The sequence below is a fragment of the Mustela nivalis genome, assembly GCF_964662115.1.
Source record: "Mustela nivalis genome assembly, chromosome: 3".
NCBI lineage: Eukaryota > Metazoa > Chordata > Mammalia > Carnivora > Mustelidae > Mustela > Mustela nivalis.
Window position 1 is genome coordinate 46,738,432 of NC_139022.1, and position 17,627 is coordinate 46,756,058.

At 43.0% G+C, this 17,627-nt stretch overlaps 1 protein-coding gene across 14 annotated transcripts in view; it reads left to right on the top strand.

The window, feature by feature from the left end:
- Nucleotides 1-17,627, top strand: part of GRAMD2B (GRAM domain containing 2B) — a 112,446-nt gene that overhangs the window by 68,041 nt on the left and 26,778 nt on the right. For all 14 annotated transcript variants that reach the window (XM_082724917.1, XM_082724915.1, XM_082724924.1 and 11 more), the window contains exon 2: nucleotides 17,065-17,184. In XM_082724917.1, coding sequence (XP_082581043.1) covers nucleotides 17,065-17,184 — 120 coding nt within the window. The remainder of the gene's footprint in view (nucleotides 1-17,064; nucleotides 17,185-17,627) is intronic.

A 17,627-nucleotide genomic window follows, 5' to 3' on the forward strand; every position in this document is an offset into this window, starting at 1 on the left:
AGGATGTCGAATGTAAGATCTGTTAAAATGTATCTGGGGCACCTGGGTGGCTTAGTGGGTTTAGCATCCAACTCTTGATCTCAGCTCAGGTCCAGATCTCAGGTGCTTGAGTTTAAAAAAAAAAAAAAAAAAAATCTGTTTAGGCTTACTGCTTATGTTTTCTTGAAAAAGGTACTAATTTTCATGTGTAAATTATACTAATTCTAATCCTTGTATTTGTGCAAGTTAGTTATCTTTAAAAACTGGGATAAACATTTCTTCTCAACAACAGTGAGGAGTTACTCTATTACATATGTTGATACATATGATAATTATATATCATCTATATGATTAGATCATGATATTAACAATGATATGACATATGATACGTTACTTATATCATATGTCATGATATAAATGTCAAATAATTCTCTGGCAATAATACATATAAAACATGGGGATGGATTCCAGGGGAGAACAACCCAGATAAGATACAGTTAATGGGTTTACTTTCGTGAGCAGCTTACATTCATACTTTTGAATCTTAAAACTCAAAGTAACCAAGAAAGTACTCTTTTATTATTTATTCCCATAGGGTAGCATAAACTGTTCTTTGCTTAAGTATCTTGTTTGGAAGCGTTTTTGGTTAAACCATGGCTTTTTAAAGGAAACTGTTTTCTCTAACGTTTGGATATTGCATTTTTTAAAAAGTGGCAGGAGAACCTGGGTGGTGTAGTCCATTAAGCATCCAGCTCTTGATTTCTGCTCAGGTTAGGATCTGAGGGTTGTCAGGTGGAGCCTTGCTCAGTGTGGAGTCTGCTTCTCTCCTTGACCCATGCCACTCCCCCTCATTCACATGCTCCCTCTCGCGCTCTCTCTCTCTCAAATATTTTTAAAAATTTTAGTTTGCAAGTAAATAAAGAACAAAAAGCGACAGTGACTTTCTTGTCTAGTGGTTGAGTCCCATTAATTTTCATTAGAAAGAAGCCGAGTCTTAGTAATACAAAGCAGTTAAGCAAAGAATTTTCTCGGGCGCTGATGACATCCAAAGAGCCTGTGTCCATTTCGGTCCCTGGGGGGGATGTGGCAGGAAGTCTGGAGCCGACTTCTGGAAATTCCTGTATGGGCCAGCCCGGGCGAACATCCTGAGCTGTCCTCACACACAGGCAATTCTGAGCTGTGAGATCAGAGGACAGAAGCCTGAGGAGGTAGCACTGCCGAGTTTGAGTGGGGGAAACAAAGGAGAGACAGGTTTCCGGAGCGCTCTCTGGTGCTATTTTGGAGCCTTGTGGCGACTTTTAACTCTGCTGCAGTATGCGTGTATGTGGATCTTTCAGCTCTCAGGCTTTTGATGTTTTTTAGGTTTTGTTTTATTTTGTTTTTAACCTGCATAGAACAGAAAGAGTTCCAGGAAATGAAGGGTATAAGAGGGAAGAAAGCCCTTGCATCATCAGAGATGACAGCCAAGGTGGCACGAGGCAGCCCCTTTCCTCCTGTCTCCCGTGCTTCCCGTGCAAATGCCTCCTCCAGCAGCTGAGGGCCAAAGCAGCACAGCCGGTTTCCATGGACACAGTGGGGGCTCCTCAAAACAAGAACAAACATTGCTCTTCAAGTTGGCTTCCAGTGGCCCTGGATTGGGGTGGGTTTTTTGTTTTTTGTTTTTTATGGTACTGTGCTATTAATAGGTGAAATATTCCCTTCTGGTGAAGTACATGTATTTATGACATGATACATCCCCTCTGTCTCCGGAATAAAAGTTCCTCTCATGCATGGTAACAAGAGAAATGAAACTTAATTCAGGAGGTATTTGGGTTTTTTTTTTTAAGATTTTATTTATTTAATTGACAGAGATCACAAGTAGGCAGAGAGGTACACAGAGGGGGAAGGGGAAGCAGGCTCCCCACTGAGCAGAGAGCCTAATGTGGGACTTGATCCCAGGGCCCTGGGATCATGATCTGTGCCAAAGGCAGAGGCTTAACCCACTGAGCCACCTAGGCACCCCAGGAGGTATTTATATTAACATAAATTCATGTTCTGCCCATGTTGCTTATAAAGGATGTCCTGCTTGGCCTGGGGGGAGGTGGTAGAGGTCTACTTTTTCCTTTCTCTCTTACCCCCTGGTCCTCTACCTTCTCTTTGTTGGAAGAGTACCTATAAATTCAGACTCCCTCACATTCCTCTCATCCAGTACCCATCTATCAGAGGTTAGAATGTCATTATCTCAGGAGTATCATTTTTTAAAATATTTTTTATCTATATATTTTAGAGAGCATGTGTGTGCGAGTGGGGGGTCAGAGGGAGAGGGAGAGAGAATCTCAAGCAGGGTCCTCACTGAGCATAGAGCCAGTCTCATGGGGCTCCATCTCATGACCCTGAGATAATGACCTGAGTCAAAATTAAGAGTCAGCTGTTCAACTAACTGAGCTACCCAGGTACCCTTCACAGGTATCCTTTTAAGAAAGTTGTGCCTCAGGGCACTTGGGTGGCTCAGTGGATTAAGCCTCTGCCTTTGGCTCAAATCATGATCTCAGGGTCCTGGGATCAAGCACCCACATCGGGCTCTCTGCTCAGCAGAGAGCCTGCTTCCCCCTCTTTCTCTGCCTGCCTCTTGTGATCTCTCTCTGTCAAATAAAAAAACCTCAAAAAAAAAAAAAAAAGTTGTGCCTTATTTTAGGGTAGGGTTCTGTTACTTTCTCAGAATTTTGAGGGTCCTCTGCTTACCAACACCTTTCTGCCTCAGCCACTTGATTTTTTTCTGATTGCATTCGCCTCTCATGCTCTTCTGCTAAAGACACCTTCTCTTTGGCACTCCCAAGATCCATGTTAATTGTTCCTTTCTCTTTCCTTGCACACTCTAACATTTTATGACTTCTGCCTGAAACCTTTATCCTCCCAGTTTTGTACTATCCTTGGTCCTCTTTTCCTTCAAAATGTGGTTGCAAATTGTTTTTCTTTGATGGAACCGCACATAGGCATTAACATTTTAAATCCAGGTTTTAATGAGGTTGCTAAAACAGTGCGTTTGGGTTTTTTTAATGTGTGCCAATTGCCTTTATTTCAGATGTAAATCTGTTGAGAGCAGAGACTGTCCTTAAATATTTGTTCTTCCCTTCTTCCTTGCCATGTTCAGGATGTGGTAGGTTCAAAGACAGGGCATGTGGCTATTTATCTTGGATATCAGATCTCTTCTGGTATAGAGGTGTTTAGAAATTGTGGCCCTCCCCTAAGCTCATTGAAAGAACTTCTTAATTTTCCTTAAATTCTAGCATTCCTGCTCTGGCCAGTAAGCACATTTATGAATTTGAGCAGTTAGAAGTCCAACTTATATAAAACAGCTTTGCTTTTATCATTCAGAATTGCCTATAATTGCAAATGGCTATTTTATCTTAGGGCATATTCTTTTTCTGTATTGTGCTCTGTAAATACATTCCCAGTGATCTAGTTGCTTTCCATATTCTAGGTTTTAATTTACAGTTATTTCTCAAGTACATGAGGTACTTTCTGATCTTATTTAATACTTATGATACTTTCCATAATAGCTATAGATTTGTTAATACTGTACTTTCTGTAAGTATTTTTTTTCCTGGATTTCATGCCCTTTTCTTTTCTTTTTAAGATTTTATTTATTTGACAGAGAGATCACAGTAGGCAGAAGCAGGATCCCTGCTGAGCAGAGAGCCCAATGTGGGGCTCGATCCCAGGACCCTGAGATCATGACCCGAGCAGAGGTTTATCCCACTGAGCCACCCAGACATCCCATCATGACCTTTTCTTTTGTATTCCTACCTTTCTGCTTTTCTAAGTGTTTCATTCTGCTTTTAAAATTTATTTCTTCCCCAAACACATCCTTCAGGCCAAAGCTTTAATAAATGTCCTTGAATATATCTTAGATACATGAAAATGGCTTATTCTGACATCTAGCAATTGCTCATGGAGAACAACTTCAAAAAAGGAGTGGAGATAGAAATATAAAACTCTTTACAGCCCTTGCCCGTGAGAAAATTATATTCTTGTTTAAAGGAGCCGTATTAAACATATTTTTAGAAATTTTGTTAGCACTGAGCAACGCAACATACAAAACACTATTTACATGCCGAGGTTGTAAGTAACAAAAGGGAACTCGCTGTCAGCGTCATCAATTTGCCTTTCCTGGAAATTGGAAAAGTCAACTGCTGTCTCCTTGATGTATTTTCTTTTCATTTTATTTTGTTATTTTCCATTTGTGCTTGGCCTCAGAGTACCACTGCTGAGAAGTTCCTTAGTTTGATTATAATTCTGCTTGTAATCCTCATTTCTTCCAACAACGAAGACAGTCTGTTTGAGTTGTCAGAGATTCAAAGTCTCGCTTACCTAACTAATGAGTGTGAGGAATAAGTCTGTACACATTGCTGATTCAGTGTAAGGGAAAGTGGAAAGACAGCCTTTTCCTCCCTTCTGGCCCCTTCAACATGGCCCCTTTCCAATAGAAGTGTAAGGCACACCTGGTAAAGAGTTTACAACGTAGGCTGAAAGCAAATGTAAGCCAAAGCCCTTTTTAAAATGCTGATTTTGGGGACACCTGGCTGGCTCAGTCAGTAGAGCATGTGACTCTGGGGTCTCGGGGTCTTGAGTTGAAGCCCCACGTTGGGTATAGAGATTACTTTTAAAAAATGCTGATTTGGAGGGCTCCTGAGTGGTTCAGTGGGTTAAAGCCTCTGCTTTCGGCTTGGGTCATGGTCCCAGGGTCCTGGGATCGAGCCCCACATCAGGCTCTCTGCTTGGCAGGGAGCCTGCTTCCCTTCCTCTCTCTCTGCCTGCTTCTGCCTACTTGTGATATCTCTCTCTGTCAAATAAATAAAATCTTAAAAAAAAAAATGCTGATTTTGGGGACGCCTGGGTGGCTCAGTGGGTTAAAGCCTCTGCTTTCAGCTCAGGTCATGATCCCAGCGTCCTGGGATCGAGCCCCGCATCGGGCTCCCTGATCTGCGGAGAGCCTGCTTCCTCCTCTCTCTGCCTGCCTCCCTGCCTGCTTGTGATCTCTCTCTCTCTGTCAATAAATAAATAAAATCTTTTTTTAAAAAAATGCTGATTTTTGTCCTGTACTGCAAATATACTCAAAGTTGTCCGGTCAGTAAGTATTAATTGCACAATTTCCTATACCCAGACACTGTAGCTAAAGAGATGGGGGCCAGTGTGACAAAGGTCTATAATTAGACATGCCCCAGGCATGGAACAGTGTGTAGTTAAGGGGAGTTGGAAAGCAGCAGGGAGGATAGTGTGTAGTTGTAGGGAGTGGGGAAGGGGGGGCAGAGAGGATAGCCCAGCTGGAGCCAGCGCACAGAGGGAGGATGGAACATGATGCAAGTGAGGTCATGGGGAGAAGACCAGCATGGCTGGAACGCAGAACTCTTGTTGAAAAGTAGAAGAACATGGCATAACTCTGGCAGATCTTGGCTTATATCCAGACGCCGCAATCCAGATGCTCGATAGAAAGCCATTGTTGGTTCTGGAGCGGCGGCTTGACGCAGGGGAGGCGGTGTCTCTGGAGGATGAATTGGGCATTGATGGCTCAGGCGACTTGTGGAGGGGGACCCTGGAGATGACTGCTGTGTGTTCAGGGATTGAAGGCAAAGGTCTGCAGCTGCAGCTCTTCTGCCCTGGTGACTTCATCTTGAAGCAGGGACAAAAGCCCTTTCGGGTTTTTTTTTTGTTTGTTTTTTTGTTGTTGTTGTTTTTCTTTTCTTGTAAAATACACTAGCTTGAGTTGGGTTTCTCTTCCTTCGGAACCAGAATCCTGGTGATCAAATGCTTTTTGGAATTGAGTCGCCTTAGGCTTTGAAAGCTAAGCAGTGTTGTAGGCAAACAGAATTAGGAGAAGGTAGAAAGGTGGGAGTGACTCACGCAATGGGTTCTGGGGCAGGTATTTGTCCACTGAAATACGAGCAGAGGGGAGCTCTGTGGGACCAGTTTAAAGAGGTGTGTTGGGCCCAGTTGGTGGCCCGTGGTGAGCCACTCCTCTATGCCTAGGATACTGCCGCTGAAGCTGTCACTCTAGCCTATGGCCATGTGCTTGGGACTTAGCAGAAAGAAGTTTCCAGCTGGCAGAATCCTCTGCAGTCAGATACTCTTTTTGCTGTTGTTCTTTTGGGTTGTTTTGGTTTCTTAGATACAGCTTTCTCACGGTACGTTAGACGTCTATTGCTAACAATAGACATGTGTTATTTCTGAAACTAGGTTTGCAAAATCCCTCCCACCCAACGTTTCCTCTTGTGTTCTGGCTGTTGGTGGCAATCCTGTCTTCTCCATCCTCCAGATAACCTTGGGGTGATCTTGGATGTTGCTCTCCATTGCTCTCTTCTGGTGTTATCTCTGGATTCATTCTCCTGTGCGGTCTACTGCTTCTTGCCTTCACTCTCAGCCCCCTACCCCCACCCGGTGCTTAGCCACTGATACAGTATAATCCCTCCAGAGTCCGTAGCTCTTCAGACCCTCACGATGGCTGTGTGGGAAAAGATGGGCACTTCACACCCTGCCGCTTCATTCCTTCTGCTTAAAAATGTTTCATTTATCCCTGCTGCCAACCAAATGAAGACTAAAAGCAGCCCACTCTCATTAGGAATCAAACTTTCCAACAACATAATTGCCACTTCTTTCTGCTGCCTGCACTCCAGAGAAAACCAGCCTGCTCCATTTTCTTGTGCATATGTAACTCTTCCTTGTCTGCCTATTTTTGCTACTGCCTTTCCTTGTATTTCTGTGCCCTTTTGGTATCTCAGCCAAGCCTAACTTGTATGTCCCCAGTTCAAACATCAATCCTTCCCCCATGATGGTTGCACAAATACAGTGTCTCTCCAGGTAGAGAGGTGGCAGAGATGACTACAGTGTGGTAATGGAAGGGTTTGATTTTCTTCATCCAAAGGAACAAGTCTATTTTTTTATTTACAGCACTAATAGAAATATTATTTACACTTGTGATTTCTTGTTCTGCAATGTATTTCTGACAACTAAATGAGAAAAGAAATACTGCCCTCCCCTCATAAATGCCCACAGTGTCATGCTGGTTTCCTCCACAAATCTTCCCTGATTCTCCTCTTCACAGCTTGATTTCTTAATTCCCAAGGCACTGTGTGTATGGTAGACATCCCTTATAACCTGTATTATGTGTTAATTAGGTGCTAAACTTAAATTCCCAGTAGAGGCCACAGTCCTGGAGAGGGCAGCACCTGGCAGTATGTTCTGCACATAGCAGGAACTCAGCCATTTGAAGACAGCAAATCCACCTATTTTTATGATCTGTGCTATATTTTACATCTTCTTTATAAGGTATTAACTTGTTTTTAAGTGTTCACAAATTAATAAAGTGCATTAAAATTTATAACAAACTCAATTTCACCTCCCCTCTTCTCCATGTGCCTCCCCAGTAGCTTCTTCTAACTGTGCCTGATTTTAGTTGCAGTGGTTACTTCATTATCTGTAAAATTGTTTGTATCCTGCTTCTTCTTGCTTATTAATTTTTAAACCTTATCTCTTCACTTCCTGTTTTGGTGGAACATAAGAGTCAATGCAGACTAGCTCCCTGCCTCCGTCTGCCTACTCTTAATGTTGCCTAGGCATATCCCTCTTTCTAAATCCTACTTTCTCTTTTACCTCTTTAAAGAGTACATCAATCTACATTTGATGAACAGCCAGTGCACAGGTTTTCTCGTCAGAGTTTGGGACTGTGGTTGGAAGGAAGTGAGTGAGGGGTCAGGAGCTGAGGAGGGGTGAACAGGGCAGGTCACCAAGTGCCTGTAAGCTCCAGAGGACTTGGACTCTGGGAGAATTTAGGAGTCCAGGAGGGTTTTCCCTTGCTGTACTACTGTGATCCATTTTCTGGGTGCTGTCTTCTCTCTTTGAAGATATTCATTGGAAGGCTATGGGTTTTTGGTTTTTTTTTTTTTTTTTCTTGTTCGCTTGTTTACCTTAAGTTTTCTTCTGTTCTCTGAAGTCAGTTCCCTAATGGTTTTACTTTCCTGTTGGTTTATCTCGATCTTGTCATTAAGACTTCAGGTTTTCTTCAAGGGTCTGGCAATCCTTTGTTGTCATTTCATATATCAGAAAGAGGGACTAGTGAGCTCTTCTGGGATCTTTGGAAGGGCATGGGTAGTGGATTGACACCTAGCCTGGGGACTACCGATTCCCCATGGGAGGATAAGAAGGGTTTACTGTAAGGCTCTACCCTCCATAAAGGGTACCCTGGCTTTGTACAACTAAGTTCACTCTGTCTTTTCACTGACATCCCTTCTGATATTTGACCTCCATAGCTAATGGTCTTCCTGCCTGATGATGGGGGCCAGGATCAAGAGGAGGCAGTCAAAGATCTCTTATACACACCTTTAATTTAATCTACTATATTCATCAACTTCTTAGCCTTCCTCTTATAGCCCCCTCATTGGACTTTGACAGACCAGATTACTGTTCTCTTATCTTCCACTGATGCCCATATTCTATAACTTCTTTCTTTTTTTTTTTTTTTAGATTTTATTTATTTATTTGACAGAGAGAGATCACAAGTAGGCAGAGGGGCAGGCAGAGAGAGAGAGAGAGAGAGAGAGGGAAGCAGGCTGCCTGCTGAGCAGAGAGCCTGATGCGGGACCCGATCCCAGGACCCTGAGATCATGACCTGAGCCGAAGGCAGCGGCTTAACCCACTGGGCCACCCAGGTGCCCCGATGCCCATATTCTAACTACAGCTTCCTTACTTGGCTGCATGAGTTAATACTGTACTTTACTTTCTACTTTCCATATACCAGAAATTTGGGAATTACTTTTCTATTGATGGTTTTCCTCCAGGATTATAAGCAGGAGAATTACTTCTTTTATACTTATTTTAACAGCCCTCAGAAAGGAGAGGCAAACATTTGTGCTCCATTCCTCCCTCTTGAACTAGAAGCCTGTGAGGTTTCATGAAAGGTTTTGCTGAAACCAAAGAATACTACGTTTTGGGCCTTTTTTCCCTACCTGCCAGTAAGCCTATCAAAAAGTCAATTCGTCATCGACATTTTATTTTAATGTTAGGCCCAACCCTAATATCCACTTAACTTCTAATTGTTTAATATCAGTTATTTAAAAAGTCAGTTCTAGAATATTGCAAGAATCAGTGATATAGTTGTGAAAAGAAGTATTGCTCCTGAATGTTTCAGTCAACAGCCCAATAGAAAAATTGGCAAGGTGTCTAAACGTTAAATCACAAAACAGGAAATTTCAAAATACGTGAAAATACTCTCAACCTTACTCATAGAGAATGATAAATTGAAAGTATAATGGATTTTTTTAACCTCTCACATTTGCAAAGATCAAAAATTTAACACCTAGTGTTCATTAAAATTATCTTGTTATTTTATATGCTTGTAACTGTTTTGTGAAGGTACTCTGCTAGGGACTTGGGAAAAAATTCTTTTTTGCTTAACATTTTATTATTAAGAATGTGTTAACACTGCTTTGTATTGTGGGTGTGGGTTACAGAACCTCTGCAGAAGGCAATTTGGCAATAACTATTAATTTTTTTAACTGTGTACATTTTGACACAGGTGTTTCATTTCCACACAAAGAAATGAAACATACAATGACGTTTGTTGCAGTGTTATTTGTATTTGTAGTAAGACTGAAATCCATCTAAATGTTCATCAGTAAGGAACTGGTTAAGTTATAATTTATCCATCTTGGTGGAACTCTATGCAATAATTAAAAAGAATGAGGAAGTTCTGTGTCTATTGATAGGGAAAGAGCACCAAGATATATAGTAAGTAAAAAGGGGGGAAAAGCCAGCTGTATGATAGTATCCTATCATTTGTGCATAGACAATACATACACTTGTATGTACACAGATTGTTGCTGGAAAGACATACAGAAATTAGGAACAGTAGTGGGTGCCTCTTGAGACAAACAGGACCACCATGAAACAGGGATAGTGGGGAGATTTGTTTTGTGTGATTTGTAACTTTTTAATTGAAGTGGAGTTGTTACACAATGTTCCATGAATTGCAGGGTACAACATAGTAATTCTACAGGTCTATACATTATGCTGCTCTCACCACAAGCATCATTACCATACAATATTACAGTACCATCAACTATATTCCCTATGCTATACCTTTCATCCCTTTGCCTTATTGATCCCATAACTGAAAGCCTATATCCCCCAGTCCTCTACATCCATTGTGCCCATCCTCCTACCCCTACTCTCTGGGAGCTATCAGTTTGTTCTGTGTATTTATGGGTCTCTTTCTACTTTTTGTTTGTATTTATTCATTTGTATTGTTCTTTAGATTCCAAATACAAGTGAAATCATAAGGTATTTGTCTTCCTCTGTCTGCTTAATTCACTTAACATAACACCCTCTGGACCCACCCATGTTGTGACAAATGGCAAAGTCTCATTTTTTTAATGGCTGTGTAATATTCCATTGTGTGTCTATATTGCATCTTCTTTCTTCATTAATTTATCAGTAGATACTTGGGCTGCTTCCGTAGCTTTACTATTGTGAGTAATGCTGCAATGAACCTAGGGGTGCATATATCTTTTTACATGTTTTTTGTTTCTTTGTGTAAGTATCCAGAAGTGGAATTACTGAGTTGTGTGGTATTTCTATTTTTAATTTTTTGAGGAACCTCCACACTGTTTTCCACAGTGGCTGTCCCGAATTACATTCCTACCAACAGTGCATGAGGGTTACCTTTTCTCCACATCCTCACCAACACTTGTTATTTCTTGCCTTTTTAAGTCTTAGCCATTCTGAAAGGTAAGAGATGGTATCTCATTGTGGTTTGAACTTGCTTTCCCTGATGAGTGCTGATGCTTTGACACATCTTTTCATGTGTGTGTTGGCCATCTGTATATCTTCTTTGGAAAAATGTTTGTTCAGATCCTTTGCCCATTTGCTAGTCAGATTATTTGTTTTTTTGGTGTTATGTGAGTTCTTGATATATTTTGGCTATTAACCCCTTATTGGATATATCATTTGCAAGTAGCTTCTTGCAATCAATAGGTTGCCTTTTGTTTTGTTCATGGTTTCCTACGTGTGTAAAGGCGTTTTATTTTGGTGTGGTCCCAAGTTTGTTTTTATTTTATTTCCTTTGCCTAAGGATGCCTATCTAGAAGAATGTTGCTAAGGTCAATGTCAAAGAAATTATTCGCTATGTTTTCTTCTACAAGCGTCATGGTTTCAGGTCTCACATTTAAGTCTTTAATCCATTTTGAGTTTTTGTGTATGGTGTAAGGAAGTGGTCCAGTTTCCTTTTCTCGCATGTAGCCATCCATTTTTTCCAGCACCATTTACTGAAGAGATTGTCTTTTCCCCATTGTACATTCTTGCTTCCTTTTTCATGGATTAATTGACCATATAAGTGTGGGTTTATTTCTGGGCTTTCTATTCTGTTCCATTGATCTATGTGTCTCCTTTGGACCATTACCATACTGTCTTGATGACTGCAGTGTCATAGTTTATCTTGAAATCTGGGATTATGGTACTTCCATCTTTATTCTTCTTTGTCAAAGTTTCTTTGGGTATTTAGGGGCTTTTGTGATTCCATACAAATTTTAGGATTACTTGTTCTAGTTTTGTGAAAAACGCTGTTGGTATTTTGTTAGGGATTGCACCTTGTAGATTGCTTTGTCCACTACTGTGGCCACTGTAACAATATTCTTTCAGTCAGTGAGCACAGGCTGTCTTTCCATTTGTTTGTATCATCTTTGATTTCTTTCATCAGTGGTTTATAGTTTTCAGAGTTCCATTTGTAACTTTTGTATTGTGTACTTTTGCTTCTGGTACTTACACAGACATGAATATGTAGATAGATGCATTAAAAGTTTAAAGTTTCTAGATAAAGATCTACTGTATCAAAATTGTAGATGAAAGACTTCTTCCTGGCTTATGAAAATCTAGTTTGGGAGATTTTGAATTTACTTTGCAGTTGGAGAGGCTGAGGGGTCTTAGAGAGGCTCTGGTGTCCATCACCACCTCCTGTACATTTAAGCCCTATTATGCACCCTTCTTACCATTACCGTGATGTCTCCTGATTTGTCCCATGGTTGCTGCCAAGCCTCCCATAGATCCCTCCTCTACCCTTGTAGTCCATCTCTTGGGTCCCACGTAGTATTGCCCTTGCCTGCCAGCCAGCCTTGAAACCACTAAGCAAACAATACACCAAAAACACGGATTTGGTGGGACACCTGAGTGGCTCAGGTGATTAAGTGTTTGATCTGTGGTTTTGGCTCAGGTCATGATCCCTGGGTTGTGAGATCAAGCCCCATGTTGGGATCTGTAAGCAGTGGAGAGTCTGCTTGAGATTCTCTGTCTCCCTTTCCCCCACCACCACCCCCTCAAATAAATAAATCTTTAAAGAAATAAAATAAATTTTAAAAAATAAAAAATAAAATAACAAGGGTTTGGTGTCCTAGGGTCTTGGTGCCAGGTATACCCATGTTTCCAGTATAGGGTTTCAGCAAAGCACTGTATTGTGACAGACCTGGCCTTAATCACTATGATCCCCCTTCCAGAATTTTATCCCCTTGAGATCCTCTGGTGAAACATAGCCTATCTTCAAGTCACTTTCAAACCTTGTTGGTCAAAACTGTGGTTTCAGCATACGGTGATCAGGGATTTTTTTTTTTTTTAAGTGACAATGGATTTAAAACTACTCTCACCCATGCTACTTTAAGGGAGTTGACAACATTTTTTGTGCCTTAGCTTAGACTGATTTAACTTGAAGGTAGATTCAACTCTAGGGATTCACCACTGTGATCAGAAAGGAATACATCTGCCTGGACTGAACCATAGGAGGCACTTGTTTTCATTTACCTGAGACACCACTTACTCACCTGAGATGCACCCTAATCACCATTCTGCCCAATATGTACTTACCTTGACTTGCTTGGGATGATGGCTCATTCTCAGCATGAGGAACAAAGTGATGGGATGGGAGAAAGAAATGCTGAGTTTACCTTCAACTCAGAGACACTCTTCCCAGGAGGAATATAAGAATTCCAATTCTGAAAAATTGTGAAATCTGAGTCATCTCATCATCAGCTTAATGAGGTCTGGGAATTGACTCATATTGTCCTCTCGGTAGGGATTGTCCAGCCCGTTTTTGTTTATTTATTTATTTATTTATTTATAGATTGTGAAACAGTGTGGGGCAGTGTCTTATTGAAACCAGTACCTCCTAGCTGGTAATAAAAATGCATTCCCCCAAAGGGTAATGTCAGGCTTGGTTGGGATAAGCAGGACTGTCTCAGTGCTCTGGAATTCCACTGAAAAGCTTTCAGGGCCCACAAGTGATACTTACATTGGGTTGGAGATGGGAGAAGAAATAACTCGTTAAGGCTGAGTGAAGGTTGATCGTGCGTTTCCAGTATCTGGTTCTTCTGAGGATACAGTAAAACTGTCCGTCACTTATCTCTGTGTCACCTGCCCAGCTCAGCATCCTGCTGGCCTAGCAGGGACCCTTCCAGTAAACATTTGTGGAAAGAGGAAGGTTGGATTATCTGCCATTAGGGTCACCACTAGGGCCACATTCTAGTGATCCCTGAGAAGTTCAGCATATTTTGTGAGAACTCGATACCAGTTTTGATGGTTGGGCAGAAAAGAACCTTTGCCATCACTGCAGTGAAGGGTGTGGGGCAAAGACAGGCTCACGTGGTATTGTGGAAAGCAGAGAGCGACCTCACCAGAAAGGCAGGAGAGCTGACGGAGGATGAGATGGAACGTGTGATTGCCATTATGCAGAATCCATACCAGTATAAGATTCCAGACTGGTTCTTGAACACACTAAAGGATATTAAGTATGGAAAAAAATACAACCAGGTCCTGGCTCATGGTCTGGACAGCAAACTCTGGGAAGACCTGCAGCAATGGAAAAGGACTCGGGCTCACACAGGGCTGCAACACTTTTGGGGACTTCGTGTCCAAGGCCAACACTTAAGATCATAGGCTGCTGAGGCCGCACCATGGGTGTTTCCAAGAGGAAATTTAAATCTTGAGGCTTTATCTATTAGTAAATTGTTTATGTATCAAAAAGAGAGAGAAAGGAAAAAAGAGGAAGACTTTCTTTTGGTTTGGTTTGGTTTTGTCTTGTTTTTTAGTTGACTCTTGTAGCCAATGTCCCTGAAAGGCCTTATCTTCTTGGTTAGAAAAAAAGAAAGAAAAATACCTGGTTTCTTCTTTTTCATGATTTAAACAAGACCTGTTATTTCATCTCCGTTGTCAGTGAGTTTAGCTTTATAGACAGTAACTTTAAAGTGACAGAGGGGCCTTGTGGAACCATCCTATTGCCCTCCCATGCTCGGCCAGTCTTTGCTGTTTGGATTCTATTATGGTTTCAATCCTCTGCCACAAGACCTCAAGGGGGAGGGGTGCTTGTGGGAGTGAGCTCTCCTGTGTTAGGAATTCACTTACTTGATTTTCTGTGGAATCTTTTTTTTTTTTTTAAGATTTTATTTATTTATTTGAGGGAGAGAGCATGAATGGGGCATGGGGGGTAGAGAGAGGGGCAGAGGGAGAAGTGACTCCCCGCTGAGCAGGGAGCCTGACAGTAGGGATGGGGGCTTGATCTCAGGACCCTGGGATCTTGACCTGAGCCGGAAGCAGATACTTAACAACTGAGTCACCCAGGTGCTCCTGTGCCATCTTTAAGTCGACAAACCTCTAAAACTGAATGGGCCCTTACATGAATTTCTGTGTGAGACACTGCAGAATGAATCCCACATCAGTCAACATGTACCACTAGGAGCCAAATGCTGAGCTGAGAGCCATGGAAAAACTCAGATGTTCCCTGTGCATAAGGAATTTAGTCTAGGAGTTGGCTAAATAAGACATTTGCCCCAAGCTAGGGGTACCTTAGCTCTGCCAGGCCACATAGCAATAGGGCTTCCTCCAAACTGATGGGTAGCTTTTGGTGAGTGGTTCCTGGGGGAGGGTCCTTTCTCGGTATGCAGAGGTGCTGTACAGGATAGCAGCACCTCAAACTCGTGCACAAAATTCAGGAAACACATAAGTAAATGCCAAATGGATTATGGAGGGTCTACACACGCTTACTCTCCCTACTTAAGGAGGGCCTCACAAGTGGATTACCATCTCATGCTTTTTTTTTTTTTTTAAGATTTTACTTAAGAGTGAGAATGAGAGGTGAGATCATGAGAGAGGGGAGGGTCAGAGGGAGAAGTAGACTCCCCACTGAGTAGGCAGCCCCACATGGGACTCCATCTTGGGACTCCAGGATCATGACCTGAGACAAAGGCAATCACTGAACCAACTGAGCCACCCAGGTGTCCCCCATCTGATGCTTTTGAAGAATGGGGATAATGTGTGTGTCTTGGGGAGGGTTAGGGTGGGCAGAAGTATCTTCTAAAGCCCCTTAACCTTCTAAAATTTAGAGTCTACGAATTCAGCTTGATTGTAAAATTAAATAAAACCCTCTATTTCAAACCAAAGTAATGTCTTCCTATTAATATGGCAAAGACTTCCATGTGCCTTTTGTCACATCACGCAGTTCAGTTACGGACTGAGCTCTTTGAATGTACTTAAGTGATTTTGAGCACTTTGAGAATGGAAGACATGGAAGGTTGGGGAATGCTGATGTACTAAGAAGTGGAATGCTAACTCCAGTGGAAGAACACCCACCATCTGTAGGGATGGTTAACTGGCTACCTTGTCAGATACACTTGGTCTTGATTTTGACACTACTGCGGTCTTACTAGAATGGGCCGGAACTGTCACATACTGTGAGAAGTGGTAAGAGAGCAACCACAAAGCTTTAGCTAACCACTCACATTTCCTGCCTGTGAGGTCATGTGCAGGTAAAGGCACCAAATGGTGGGAAATGAGGATTCAGAGTAGCCAAACAGTCATCGCAATGCTATCTTAATATGTTTCCCTTCATGTTCAGCCACCCTAGAGCTCTCACATTCTCAGAAATGTGTCTTGTGAATTCTGTGCTTTGCAGACTGGTACAGAAGGAGTACCATGTAAAACACCATGTATTCTCTCTTCCCGCATTCCTCGCCCTCCTCTTTCTTTCCCAAACTGAAATTAGTGTCCCTGGTCCCTAAGATTGAGGGAGCTCAGCTCCCATGTCCACCCCACTGGTTACCCTCATCTGTTAGTGGTACAGGGTGCAGTACCACTTGCTTCCCCTCTAATCCTTCCGTCACCAAAGTCAGCCCTCGTTGTCTAAAAGCCTATTGATCGTGATTAGATACCAGCACTCACCTAAACCATGTGGTCAGTATAAAAATCACTAAGATCCTTACCCGCCCGGGAGCTTATCGAGCTATGAGGGGGCTCAATGGAGGGACAGATGGTTTGTGCGGGTGGGTGGGTGGATGGCAGGGGAAAGAGAGACAAGGATATGAGGATGGGTGTGTACCCTGAGGCATCCTCGATGGACAGATCTTAGCTTGAATCCCAACTCAGACAGATACTGGTTGTGTGAGCTTGGGCAAGGTGGATGATATCTGAGGGCCTCAGATTCCAGATCTGTTAACAAGAGGGGGTGTCATAATTCCTACCCAGCCCAGGTGGCTGCATAGATTAGAGACTGTAAATGGCTCAGAGAAGTGCTTGGTTAAAATATCAACAACCCAAAGTGGGACCTATATATAACTACCACAGTGGGTGGTAAATGACACAAGAGAAATGCAAACAAAGGGGTGGGGGCTCGCAGCAGAAAGGCTCACACCTGGCAGAAAGCCATGCGTGAGCGTGTGTGCTGAGCACGTGTGTACACAGGCCCTCCCAGCCTCTGGGTGATCTGTTGCCCCAGCACACAGCTAGCCTGCTGGAGCCGAGCAGTGTGGGGCCCACGGGCGCACACCTGACAGCCACCCAGCTCCCACAAAATTGGACATTTACCTGTTGCAGCAGGCATGACCTGGAGCTCATGCCCTTGAGGAATCAGCCGAGAGGCAGCAGAATGGAGATCTGGGAAGGGCACTGCCATCCAAGTTGACTTCCGCCTGCTATGGGGATTGAACATTATTCCCTCCTCCAGAAAGCAAGGTGTTTTCATCGGTTTTCCTTCCACCCCCTTCCCCGGATGTCTAAGACCAAGCGTGCTTCTCTCTTCTCCAGCTCAGAGGCTGAGAATGGTGTGGAGGAGAAAAAGAAGATCTGTAAGTCGCCAACAGTCCAGTCCCCAACCCCGTCCATTGAGGCCGAGTCCCCAGACCAGAAGAGAATCCTTTCCTTGCGGTGAGTCCTCATGGTGACACTTGGTTCTCTGGGGCGTCTCGGGAGGAGGGGCTGCTGGGAGGAGCCCGTGTTTCTAGTTTGGTGGTGGTGGCTGAGAATCAGGATCTCGTGTAGGCGAATAAACCCCTGAGAAACAAGCAGGGTGTCTGTCTTTGATATCCTGGCACCAGTGCTTGCCCTCCTGTCTCATTTCTTTTGGGCGGCATCTTTCCTCCTTCTTGCCCCAGTCTCCTGCAGAACACCTGCCCCATTCTTCAAGGACAGATCTTGCTACCAGATAAAGCCAGCATAGCCCCCTGTCTGGCATAGACCTTGGAAGCACCTGGAAAGGCTGGCCAAGGAGCCCTCGAGGCCTACCCAGCTTGGGCCTCTCTGCCTGTGCGTGTGCTCACCTGCTGCCTTGCTGTCCTGGCAGCCACCTGCCTGGGATCCCTGGCCAGGGT